At 43.9% G+C, this 12,695-nt stretch overlaps 1 protein-coding gene and 1 long non-coding RNA gene across 8 annotated transcripts in view; one reads left to right on the plus strand and one right to left on the minus strand.

Moving 5' to 3' along the window:
• LOC103350976 (uncharacterized) overlaps positions 1-5,698 on the minus strand; it is a 32,900-nt gene extending 27,202 nt beyond the window's left edge. The window contains exons 1-3 of one of the 4 annotated variants that reach the window (XR_007909915.2): positions 5,449-5,604; positions 1,625-1,716; positions 1,353-1,487 (exon numbers count right to left, since the gene is read on the minus strand). This is a non-coding gene — a long non-coding RNA (uncharacterized lncRNA). Of the gene's footprint in view, positions 1-15; positions 1,488-1,624; positions 1,717-5,448 lie in introns of those variants that run through there. The other 3 variants (XR_007909914.2, XR_007909913.2, XR_007909916.2) reach the window with 3 other exon arrangements.
• Positions 1-12,695, plus strand: part of RPS6KC1 (ribosomal protein S6 kinase C1) — a 183,155-nt gene that overhangs the window by 91,448 nt on the left and 79,012 nt on the right. For all 4 annotated transcript variants that reach the window (XM_002717514.5, XM_017347788.3, XM_070055300.1 and 1 more), the window contains one exon: positions 9,154-9,269. In XM_002717514.5, coding sequence (XP_002717560.1) covers positions 9,154-9,269 — 116 coding nt within the window. The remainder of the gene's footprint in view (positions 1-9,153; positions 9,270-12,695) is intronic.

Here is a 12,695-nt window from a genome sequence, read left to right on the forward strand (position 1 = left end):
AGAAAACAATTGTTAGCCTCTAGATTCTTCTATATATTTAATATTTAATATTCCTCTTACAGCTAATGAAAGAATGAGCAGAAGGCTTTTTTTTGAGGTTTGGGGGACTTTATTTGTCAACATGGCAGATAAAAATATTTATATGGAATTTCATTTCCAAATTTTCCCTTAATTTTTTTCCCCATCTCATGAGGCAAATTTTTAATGCCTTAGTTCTGGTTCTTTATCCTCCTTCTCTCATTTTTCCCCCAGTATTTACAATTAGCTGTTTTAAATCTTATCTTAATATTTTAGAAGTCATTTGACTTTAGAATATAAAGGAAACTTAGGTGATTATTATTGTTTGGACAGGAGTTTATTATTACTGCAGGGTAATGTTGTTATAGTTTTTAATTTTTTTAACATGGTTATTTATTTTAAAGGCAGAGAAAGAGAGACAGAGACAGGAGAGAAATCTACCATCTGCTGGTTCAGTCCTCAAATGGCTCCTGACGCCAGGAGCCAGGAGCTCCATCCGGGTCTCCCTTGTGGGTAGTAGGGGCCCAAGCTCTTGAACCATCTTTCACTGTCTTCCCAGGCACATCAGCTAGAAGCCAGATCAGAAGTGGAATAGCCAGGATTTTAACCAGCACTCCAGTAGGGGATGCTGGCAATGCAAGCAACTGTTTAACCCACTGTGCCACAGCACCTGTCTCCAGCTTTTAATTTTTTTATTTATTTAGTTTCATTTTATTTGAAAGGCAGAGAGATTCAGAGACAGAGCAATCTTCCATCTACTAGTTCACTCTTCAGCTGCCCACAGGTTCCCGGGCTGGATCAGGCCAAAGTCAGAATCCTGGAACTCAACCTGAGTCTCCCTTGTGGGTGGCAGGGTGTGCATTAGCGGCTAACTGGATTGGAAGCAGATCTTAAAGCAGGGGCTTAAGCAGGCACTGATATGGGATGTGACTTAACCATGGTTCCAACATCAGACTTGCAGTGTTGTTTTAAAGGGAGTGAGCAGGTTAGTCTTTTGGGCACACTCTGAAAATTACAAAGCAAGGAAAAATAAGTTAGGGAGCCAAAAGAAAAAACTGAATTTAAGAAAATGTTGTCTCTGTAGACATTTTCCATTGTATATTGTCATGATGGCTAGTTTCCATCCAGTATTACTGATAGTAGAAACACTACTAAATAACATTGAAGGCAGTTGTAATTGAGGAAGTGCCTGGGCTTGAATATTCTTATGACTTTTGCTTTCACTATTCTTTAGTACCTCTTTGAACTTCTAACAGTCATATAACAATTAGTGTTGACAGAACATTAACTGAGGGCTAGCTAAATGCAGATGGGAAGCAGATTCCATGACTGACCGGTTCATATTATGCATGGAAGGACTGACAGCGTCTGAGTTGTGGTAGACATGTAGCATCGTAAACAACTGTGCTTCTCAAGGTTGCCTTTTGTTGTCAGAACACTTAGTGTGAGGCAGAAATGGTAGGCTGTATCTGAAAAGAACAAAACACCATTAAATATAATAAATCAGCACTTAAAAAAAACTATAACTACCAAGGACATCTCAAACAAGAGTATTGTTTTATGTGACTAAAGAAAAAAAAAAAAGCAACGACAAGCAAAAACTCACTCCAGCAAATCCAGATGGATTTGGATGTTCTTTCTAATGCGATGAATCTGAATGGATCCAGGCATGTCTGATGAAGCGCAGTGGCATTGGGGCTGTTGGAGAGTGTGGAGAAGAGAAACAGACAGACACTGTAAGACGTGACTGTCATAATGAGGCTTACGTGGAGCTTAAGTCCTGCGCATGTGGTAAAAATCAGGTGGAGTTTTGAAAGTCTCTGCAAATTTCCCATGAAATACAAATAACAGACTTTATTTCAAGAAGTCTAAATTGTTCAGTTCTGCCTCCTGCATAGCTTTTTTTTTTTTTTTTTTTTTTTTTGGTTGAACAGATGATGAGGGTGTTAGCTACATTGTCTTTAGTGACTTAAGGGAAGAATTGGAAGAACTACTTTATATTCTAGGTTTTTTTTTTTTTTTTTTTTTTTTTTTTTTAAACAGGCAGAGTGGACAGTGAGAGAGAGAAACAGAGAGAAAGGTCTTCCTTTGCCGTTGGTTCACCCTCCAATGGCCGCCGCGGCCGGCGCGCTGTGGCCGGCGCACCGTGCTTATCCAATGGCAGGAGCCAGGAGCCAGGTGCTTTTCCTGGTCTCCCATGGGGTGCAGGGCTCAAGCACCTGGGCCATCCTCCACTGCACTCCCGGGCCACAGCAGAGAGCTGGCCTGGAAGAGGGGCAACCGGGACAGAATCCGGCGCCCCGACCGGGACTAGAACCCGGTGTGCCAGCGCCGCTAGGCGGAAGATTAGCCTAGTGAGCCGCGGCGCCGGCCTATATTCTAGGTTGTAAAACTGATTTTTGTTAGTTCCAAGAGTACAAATGCCCTTTTATTTTTTTCCTGGGTAAATGGGAAAAGGCCCTTTTGTCCCCTAAATACCAATCTTTGAATAGCAAAGATATTTGAGAGGCCAGTTTTTCTTAGCTAGGCCTATTTTCTTTTGCATAGTGTGAATTATACCTTTTGGTAGCCCTAAGTTTTCTCAGGTTTGTCTGTTGTTTGGGTCTTTCTCCTTTTCTCTGATTCTGCTGTGCTGTGTTGCCTGTCTTTCTCAAAGTCTGTTTATTTTCTTTTCATCTTTGTTCCCATACTCACCTGTGCTGGTCCTGGTCTCTGGATCTTTCTTATTCTTCTTAGAAATAGTAGAAGGATTAAATTCAAGTTCCAGTTACATTTATTTCTCTTGAGAGGTAGCTTAATATAATGGCAAGTGCCCTGAAGTTTGGTATAAGATATGGTTTAGGTTCAGGCTGTTATATTGTGAAAGACACTTTGCATCCTTGAGCTTTAATTTTCTTTGTTATAAAAAAGAGGGGTGGACTGGGTTGGTTCTGTGGCTCACTAGGCTAATCCTCCGCCTGCGGCACCGGCATACCGGGTTCTAGTCCCGGTCGGGGCACCAGATTCTGTCTCGGTTGCTCCTCTTCCAGTCCAGCTCTCTGCTGTGGCCTGGGAATGCAGTGGAGGATGGCCCAAGTGTTTGGGCCCTGGACCCGCATGGGAGACCAGGAGGAAGCACCTGGCTCCTGGCTTCGGATCAGCGCGGTGCGCCGGCTGCCAGCTGCAACAGCCATTGGGGAGTGAACCAACAGAAAAGGAAGATCTTTCTGTCTTTCTCTCTCACTGTCCACTCTGCCTGTCAAAAAAAAAAAGGGGGGGGGTGGACCTTTGGTGAAGTGGTTAAATGCTGTTTGGTGTGCCTGCATTCCATCATAGAATAACTGGGTTCTAGTCTTGGCTCTGCTTCTTCTTCTTCTTCTTCTTCTTCTTTTTTTTTTTTTAATTTATTTGACAGAGTTAGAGACAGAGAGAAAGGTCTTCCTTCCGTTGGTTCACCCCCGCAAATGGCCGCTACGGCTGGAACTACGCCAATCTGAAGCCAGGAGCCAGGTGCTTCCTCCTGGTCTCCCATGGGGTGCAGGGCCCAAGCACTTGGGCCATCCACTGCCTTCCCGGGCCACAGCAGAGAGGCGGAGTGGAAGAGGAGCAACCGGGACTAGAACCCAGCACCCATATGGGATGCTGGCTCCGCAGGTGGAGAATTAACCAAGTAAGCCACAGTGCCGGCCTGGCTCTGCTTCTAATTATAGTGCACACCCTGGGAGGCAGCAGGTGACTCAGGTGGTTGTGTCCCTACCATCCATGTGGAAGACCAAGATCGAGTTCTCAGCTCTTCGCTTCAGCCTAGCCCACCGCTGGCTATTGCAGGCATTTGGGCGATTGAATCAGTCAATGAAAGGTGTCTCTGTCTCTTTCTCCCCCCTTTTTTAATACAGAACTGAAAATATAAAAGGGGGAAGTATATCTTTTGTAAATAACATATGATACCAAGTGGTGATGGCTTCTTGGGTAAGTTAGGTTTTCCAGATTCTGTTATCTGCAGACCATGCCTTCTGTAAAGCTTGTCTTAGTGACAGGAGTCAGAGTTGATGCTCTGAGAAATGTAAGGTCAGTAGTCCAGTGTTTGTTTCCAGCAGCCATCCTGTAGCCATTCTCCCTCCTGATTAGAAATTAAGAAGTGGCCGGCGCTGTGGGTCAGTAGGCTAATCCTTCACCTGCGGCACCGGCCCCCAGGGTTCTAGTCCCGGTCAGGGCACTGGATTCTGTCCTGGCTGCTTCTCTTCCAGTCCAGCTCTCTGCTGTGGCCCGGTAGTGCAGTGGAGGATGGCCCAGGTCCTTGGGCCCTGCACCCGCATGGGAGACCAGGAGGAAGCACCTGGCTCCTGGCTTCGGATCAGCGTGCTAGCCGCAGTGGCCTTTGAGGGGTGAACCAATGGAAAAAGGAAGACCTTTCTCTCTGTCTCTCTCTCACTGTCCACTCTGCCTGTCAAAAATTAAAAAAAAAAAAAAAGAAATTAAGAAGTAAAGAAATGTATGTTGTCACTGCCCACATAAGACATCTTTTATGATACCCTAGAACTTTTTGATATAAAAATATTTAATAAGGGGAGTAGATTTCCTCTTTTAAATGCTAGATCCGGTGGAAATTCTTGCTGTGTCTGAATGATTAACAGAAATGTAGAGAACCTTAGTGAAGTTATTATTTTATCTTTAGGTAGAATATAAACCTCTGTATCCACTTTGGAGAAGATGCTAAGTGGCTGGCCATGTTACTAGATAAATAAGAGCCACTTGACCTAAAGTGGAAATTGAAGGTTGAATTCTAGATACCTAGCTTCCTTTGAATGACAGACATTATAAGGTGTCTCCCTCCCCCTCCCCCCCGTGTGTGTGTGTGTTTGTGTGTTTTAAAATGAATAACAAGAGGCTGGCACTGTGGCGTAGCTGGTAAAGCCGCTGCCTGCAGTACCGGCATCCCATATGGGTGCTGTTTCGAGTCCCAGCTGCTCGACTTCTGATCCAGCTCTCTGCTATGGTCTGGGAAAGCAATAGAAGATGGCCCAAGTCCTTGGGCCCCTGTACCCCCTATACCCGCATGGGAGACCTGGAAGAAGCTCCTGGCTCCTGGCTTTGGATCAGCCCAGCTCTGGCCATTGTGGCCATTTGGGGAGTGAATTAGTGGATGGAATACCTCTCTCTCTCTCTCTCTCTCTCTCTCTCTCTCTCTCTCTTCCCCTCTCCCTCCCTCCTCCTCCCTCTCTCCCTCTCTCCCTCTCTCTCTCTCCCCACCTCTCTGTAACTCTGTCTTTCAAATAAATAAATAAATCTTTAAAAAAAATGAGGAACAAGCAGTAAGAAAGCAAAGAGGTTAGAATCAATGGACCATTTAAAAACCAATTGAAGTCTATTTAAAGTCACAGTTATCAATTATTTGATGAGTTAGAATTGTTCTGGAAATCAGTAGACTCCTCTTTTATTTCTAGTACTCACGAATTTAAGTACACATCCAACAGCAGAGTCTGCAAGAGGTGGTTTTCATTCCGCTGGTCATCAGCACTTGTGGTGCCCCCTTTATAATGTGTGGATGAGGGCAGAATCACAGTACCTGTATATAGGGTTGCATTTTTAAAAAAGCTTCCAGTCTCTCCATCACTTGGTTGTAGTTTCCATGGAAGCGGGACCACCATCAACAGCAGGAGTCCGTGTCAACTGCTGGCTTCTGATTCTTGTTTCTCTTGTTACTATGGAGACTACCTAGAAAGCAGGAGGGGAAAAAAAAAACCGAGAAGTTTAGAAAACAGTTGATTTGATGACAAGGATTGGTTACAAGTCTTGCTGTAATGAAGTGTTCCAAAATCTTGGCATTTTTGAATTTCATATTGTTTTGTGAGGCAGATTGAATATTTTTGAACAAAGCAAACTTTGAAGCTTTGTTAAAGGTTAAATGCTGAATTAAAAAAAAAATCAAGTGCCATAGTTCCTAGTTAGGGTTGAAGAAATTGTAAATAAGGGAGGTTTAAATTAGGGTTTGAAAGGCATAGCCTAAATGAGAAGAGCTAGCGATAATGGCAATAGCAGCATCTGAAAACAGGAAGCCCTAAACCAAGTCCTAGCAGTGCAGAAGCAGTGAAGAGCTCTTGTTTATGTGATACATTGTATCATCTAAGCCTGTGCTAGTCATCTAGGGGATTTTCACAGATAGATTATACCTGTTTCCTGGCTGATTAGGAAAACCTTCTAAAAACTTGGATGTAGAGAGTAAGTGAGCTCTAAAAACTGCTGACGTTTTAATTGAGGTTTGAGGAGCTGGAGAGTAAATGAGTGTTGCTTGTCTTAGGATGAAAGGGCAAGACCAAGGCAAACTGTGACTGCAGGTGAAGCACCAGGGAGGGAAGGTGCCTGAAAGCTGGGAGGGCACCAAGTGCACGTTTGAATCACCTTAGGCGAAGAGGAATCGAATTGGAGTTTTACTTGAGATCAGGGACCCCTGTAACTCTAGGGCTGTGTGTGTGTGTGTGTGTGTGTGTATGTATGTATGTGTTGGCATTGGCCCAACCTATGGCTGCTGCCAGTTCCCCCTCCTCTTACGTAACAGAGAAGGTCCAGTCTGTGTTGTGCTGTCTCTTCCTTTCTCCAGCTGTGGCCAGGATGGTAGGATTCTGTGATTGGCTCAGGTCCCGAGAGGGAGGCTCAGCCTTTGCTAACTAGACCTTGGCAGCGAGGGGGACTGAGATCTGAAACAGCAGCTTTTACTCAGACTGCATGGTTCGCTTGGGAGGAAGTGCTGGAAGGGGAGGAGAGAGGGGCCTTTCCCAGAAGAAACGGAGAACAAGCTGTTCCAAGCAGAGGAGTGAGAAGGAAGAGATTTTTCTATGAGTAGTCTTTTGAGGAAAATATCTTCTTTGCTATAATTCAGTTCCCTTCATTTCAACAAACCAGGAAACATTACTTTGTAGGATTTGGTTTTGAGAGGAAAAAACAAGGTTTAAAAATCATGCAGTTATTGCTTCCTTTATGATTGCTTCTTTTTTAACTTTTATATATGTTGTCTCCTTTAATTGCTATAATATTTAGAGGTTTTTTTTTTTTTTTTTTTTTTTTGACAGGCAGAGTGGACAGTGAGAGGGAGAGACAGAGAGAAAGGTCTTCCTTTGCCGTTGGTTCACCCTCCAATGGCCGCCGCGGCCGGCGCGCTGCGGCCGGCGCACCGCGCTGATCCGATGGCAGGAGCCAGGTGCTTTTCCTGGTCTCCCATGGGGTGCAGGGCCCAAGCACCTGGGCCATCCTCCACTGCACTCCCTGGCCACAGCAGAGGGCTGGCCTGGAAGAGGGGCAACCGGGACAGAATCCGGCGCCCCGACCGGGACTAGAACCCGGTGTGCCGGCGCCGCTAGGCGGAGGATTAGCCTAGTGAGCCGTGGCGCCCGCCGGTATTTGTTTTTGTTTCATGGAATCAGAAGGAGGTACAGAGAGAGTTGACATGAGCTAACGTAGTTCACAGGACTAGGGAGAAGCAGAGCTGGAATTGACATAACTAGCCATGGTTTCTGGAATATAACCCAGGTGTTTTCCACTACATACTTGCTTTTTGGTTACCTTCATTCAAAGAATGCACAGACTCAGTTATAAAAATAGCATGGTATAGTGCTTTAATAAATATGGATTATTAATGTATTTGCATATGAGAATAGTATAGATAAATGAAATCTTAGTGATCATATGGAACACTGGTTTTCAAATTTTTTGAGTCTCAGCCTTGGAATCTTTTCTTGAGATGAACAGCTATATCTTCATTAAGTTTATACAAAGAATAAAATGATCCCATTCTGGAGAAAAGAGAGCCCAGTACTCCCTTAAAAGTCTGCAGAGTCTTTATTTTATTTATTTATTTATTTTGACAGGCAGAGTTAGTGAGAAAGAGAGACAGAGAGAAAGGTCTTCCTTTTGCTGTTGGTTCACCCCCTGGTGGCCGCTGCAGCCAGCGCACCTCACTGATCCGATGGCAGGATCCAGGTGCTTCTCCTGGTCTCCCATGCAGGTGCAGCGCCCAAGCACTTGGGCCATCCTCCACTGCACTTCCGGACCACAGCAGAGAGCTGGATAGGAAGAGGGGCAACCGGGACAGAATCCGGCGCCCCGACCAGGGCTAGAACCCCGGGTGCCGGTGCCGCAGGTGGAGGATTAGCCTATTGAGCCGCGGCACTGGCCCTGCAGAGTCTTTAGAGGCTACTGTAGTATGGTTTGTCTAGGGAAACAGATCCTTACAGGGAAAACAGCTTGTTCATTATCATATAATTTTATTTTACAGTGGTTTCAGTTGCATTTTTGTTTTCAGTTTTTTTTTTTTTTTTTGACAGGCAGAGTGGACAGTGAGAGAGAGAGACAGAGAGAAAGGTCTTCCTTTGCCGTTGGTTCACCCTCCGATGGCTGCCGCGGCCAGTGTGCTGCGGCCAGCGCACCGCGCTGATCCGATGGCAGGAGCCAGGTACTTATCCTGGTCTCCCATGGGGTGTAGGGCCCAAGGACTTGGGCCATCCTCCACTGCACTCCCGGGCCACAGCAGAGAGCTGGCCTGGAAGAGGGGCAACTGGGACAGAATCCGGTGCCCCGACCGGGACTAGAACCCGGTGTGCCAGTGCCACAAGGCGGAGGATTAGCCTAGTGAGCCGCGGCGCCGGCCTGTTTTCAGTTTTAATATGGCTCATAATTTGTTGCTAATAAAAAACCATGAAGAATATAAAATAAAAAAACAATGAGAGTGAATTCAGTTACCTTGCATTCTTCACTTTGGTGGTAGTTTTACATAGTTGATGTCATATCAGTTCCATGTCAGAGCTCTTATGCACATCATTAAGATGAGTTGGACAGCTGGGTACTATCTGGATTAGGGCTAGTCATTTGTCCTCAGAGTTTTATGTACTATGTTTCTTATGTATTTGACTCCTCGTAAAATAAGTCAAATTCTCAATATATTTAAATAGGAGAGCGGCAGAATTTGGGTAAATACAATTCATGGAGTAATATTTGGAACTCATTGATCTTAATAGCTTCCATGTCTTTTACACTTTTGAATATCTCCTCTTTTTCAGTTAGAAATATAAACAAGCAGTGAATTGCGTGAAAGTATTTAATCATCAGGCTTGATGAAAGGTTATTTTTTCTCATCACTCCAGTTTTTTGGTTTTCTCCTTGTAGGAGAGTCGAGCCCTACGCGCCGGGAAGCTGTGAAGAGGAGAACAGCAGAGTATCTCATGCGGGCTGAAAGTATCTCCAGTCTTCATAGGAAGCCTCAACTTGATGATCTGTCTCAGGTGTGGATCATGTTTTGAGATTTGCTTTCTCCTTTTCTTGGCTGTTTGCTCACTTCTTACTGTGCCCTTAATCTCCCCACCTGTATGTTCTTATGATACCTGACTATTTTAACATACTCTTTTATCGGTTCATGCTAAAATTACTCATCTGAAGTGTAAGTCCTGTAAAAGGTCTGCTATAGGTCAGCTTGAATTATAAAGGCATAATTCTAGCAAGACCATTTAAGCTCTTTGGAACCACCCCTAGACTCAGCTAAAAGGCAGACAAATGCTTAGAGCATTAGAAACATCGTGGTTATTATTGTTCTAATGCAATAGCTGTCTAAATTTGGTTAATTTCTAGAAGAAACCTTTGTGTTTTATTTTTAACTTAGGTTTTCAGATGTAGTTTAAGAATTGTATCTTCTTGAGATGGGAAAAAAGTATTTAGTTTATATTCTTAATTTAAGAGTCTCTTTTCTTACTGGCTTGTTCATATCCAGCTCTGCCAACTAAAAGCCAGGGAAGATCAAGTGAGATACTTACCTGTACTTCTTAGCTTCCATCTCTATATCTGAATGCTGAGGGTGATTCCTGGCTGTCTGGTTATTTATTATTAAATGAAGCTGGAAAAAAAAATCACCCAGGCTGTGAGGGGGAAACACATATACCAAGAGCCTGCTTAGCAAAAACACCAGACCCTAAGCAAATACTAGTTTAATTAGTTTTAGCCCCATTCTTCATCTCCTTTCATAACTTTTTCCTATATATTTTTATGTATATGTACTTTTTGAAAATTATGTCTCAGGCTTTTAGTTTGAAAAAGTCTAATTTTTAATCTTGTTTTGTTGGACCACTGTAACTTTTTGTTACTTCTCTGAGACATTTTCAATTTTTGTATTTTTTTTTTAAATGCAGTTACATGGGTTAGTGTTTGGTGCAGTAGTTGTTACTTGAGATGCCTACACCCCATATCAGGATATTTGGTTCAAATCCTGGCTCTTCTGCTTCCAATTCAGTTTCCTACTACTGTGCACCCTGGAGGCAGCAAGTGATTACTCAAGTTCTTGGGTCCTTGCCACCCATGTAGGAGACCCAAATTGAATTCCGGGCTCCTGACTTTGACCTGGCAGGGTTTTGGTTGTTGTGGGCATTTGGAGATTGAATCATTGGATGGTAGATCTCCATTTCTCTGTCTCTGTCTCTGCCTTCCATATAAAATGAAAATACATAGAAAAATATAGTTATCAAAATTGTACTTACTAGTATAAGATATTGTATTCTGAGAACTTATTTATTTATTTATTTATTTGAGAGGTGAAGAGACAGAGAGAGCTCCCATCTGCTTGTTTCACTCCTAAATTCCCTTAAAATGTGTCAGACAGGTCTAGGTCGAAGCTAGGGAGCTGGCAACTCAATTTAGGTCTCCTGCATGGGTGGCATGGACCCAACTACTTGAAGCATCACCCATTGCCTCTTAGGGTCTGGCATTGGCAGGAAGCTGGAATCAGGAGCCAGAGGTGGGAGTTGAACCCAGAAACTGACACGGGGCATGAGTGTCTTAACTGTTAGGCCAAAACCCTGCCTCTGAGATTTTTTTGGTGTTAAGTGTTTGACTATTCATTATAGAACAAAAAGCTTATATTCTAACCTGGAAGTAATATATTGATGTTACTTAGTCTAACAGAGTGATTGTATTTCATTTTTCATTTAAAAATTTTTTATTTATTTTATTTGAAAGGCAGAGTGACAGAGAGGCAGAGGGATAGAGAGAGAGCGCGAGAGAGGTCTTCCATCTGCCAGTTCACTCCCTAAAAGGCTGTAGCAGCTGGAGCTGGGCCAGTTTGAAGCTAGGAACCCAGAATTTCTTCCGGGTCTCCCGTGCAGGCACAGGGGCCCAAGGACTTGGGCCATCTTCCACTGCTTTCCCAGGCCACGGCAGAGAGGTGGATTGGAAGTGGAGCAGCCAGGACTTGAACTGGCGCCCATATGGGATGCCGGCACTAAGGCAGCAGCTTTACCTGCTAGGCCACAGCAGCGGCCCTGCGATTGTATTTTAAATAGCATTCTGCTGATTCCTTTTCAGAGTTTGAATTACTGACATCCTTGTATTCTGTATCTTATTTGCTAATCTTTTCCTAGTATGTCGTTTTAATTATATTAATACGTTTATTTCCCTTAACTTCACTGTTTCACTTTTTTTAAGATTTATTTATTTATTTATTTGTAAGGCAGAATTACAGAGAAAGAGAGAGAGGGAGAGGGAGAGGGAGAGGTTGAGAAAGAGAGAGAGAGAGAGAGAGAGAGAGAGTTCTTCCATCCATTGTTTCACTTCCCAAATGGCTACAGTGGCCAGTGCTGGGCCAGGCTGAAGCCAGGAGCCTGGAACGCCACCCAGGTCTCCCACATGAGTGCAGCGTCTTCATCTTCGGCTGCTTTCCCGGGCACATTAGCAGGGAGCTGGATTGGCAGTGGAGCAGATGGGACTCCAACAGACACTCACATGGAACGCTGGCATCGCAGGGGGCTGCTTAACCCGGTGTCACAACTCTAGCCCCACTATTGAATTTTATAATTTAAAATGGAACATTGGATAAAGAAAATGTGGTGTATATACACTATGGAATATTACTCAGCTGTAAAAAAAGAATGAAATCCTGTCTTTCACAACAAAATGGATGCAACTGGAGACTATTATACTTGGTGAAATAAGCCAGTCCCAAAAAAGACAAATATCATATGATTTCCCTGATTTGTGATAACTAATAGAGTACAAAAAATGTAATGTGTAAGAGCGAAATTGACGCTTTGAGATCTAATTATTATTTACAGCCTTTGTTGCTACTGTGAGGAATAATGTTTTTTCTTCTTAGTATTGCTTGAATTCTTTACTTCCTGGAGGCTTAGGCTTAGCATTATAAAATCAACTGAGAGTGTTCTCTTTGAAAAATTAGAAGAAAGAATAATAGGCCGGCGCCGCGGCTCACTTGATTATCCTCTGCCTGCGGTGCTGGCACCCTGGGCTCTAGCCCTGGTTGGGGTGCCGGATTCTGTCTCGGTCGCTCCTCTTCCAGGCCAGCTCTCTGCTGTGGCCCGGGAGTGCAGTGGAGGATGGCCCAAGTGCTTGGGCCCTGCACCCCATGGGAGACCAGGAGAAGCACCTGGCTCCTGCCTTCGGATCAGCGCAGCGCGCCGGCTGTAGCGGCCATTAGGGGGGTGAACCAACGGAAAGGAAGACCTTTCTGTCTTTCTCTCTCACTGTCCACTCTGCCTGTCAAAAAAATAATAATAATAATAATAATAAGGGAAGGAGCAGGGAGTGTATCACTATGCTCCTAAATCTGTATATATGACATGAGATTTGTTTACCTTATATAGATTAAAAGAGTTGGAAAAAAGGAATGATTACCTAAACATTAGTTTGAAATCAATTACCATTTTCCATGG

Source organism: Oryctolagus cuniculus, chromosome 13, assembly GCF_964237555.1.
Source record: "Oryctolagus cuniculus chromosome 13, mOryCun1.1, whole genome shotgun sequence".
NCBI classification, from domain to species: domain Eukaryota; kingdom Metazoa; phylum Chordata; class Mammalia; order Lagomorpha; family Leporidae; genus Oryctolagus; species Oryctolagus cuniculus.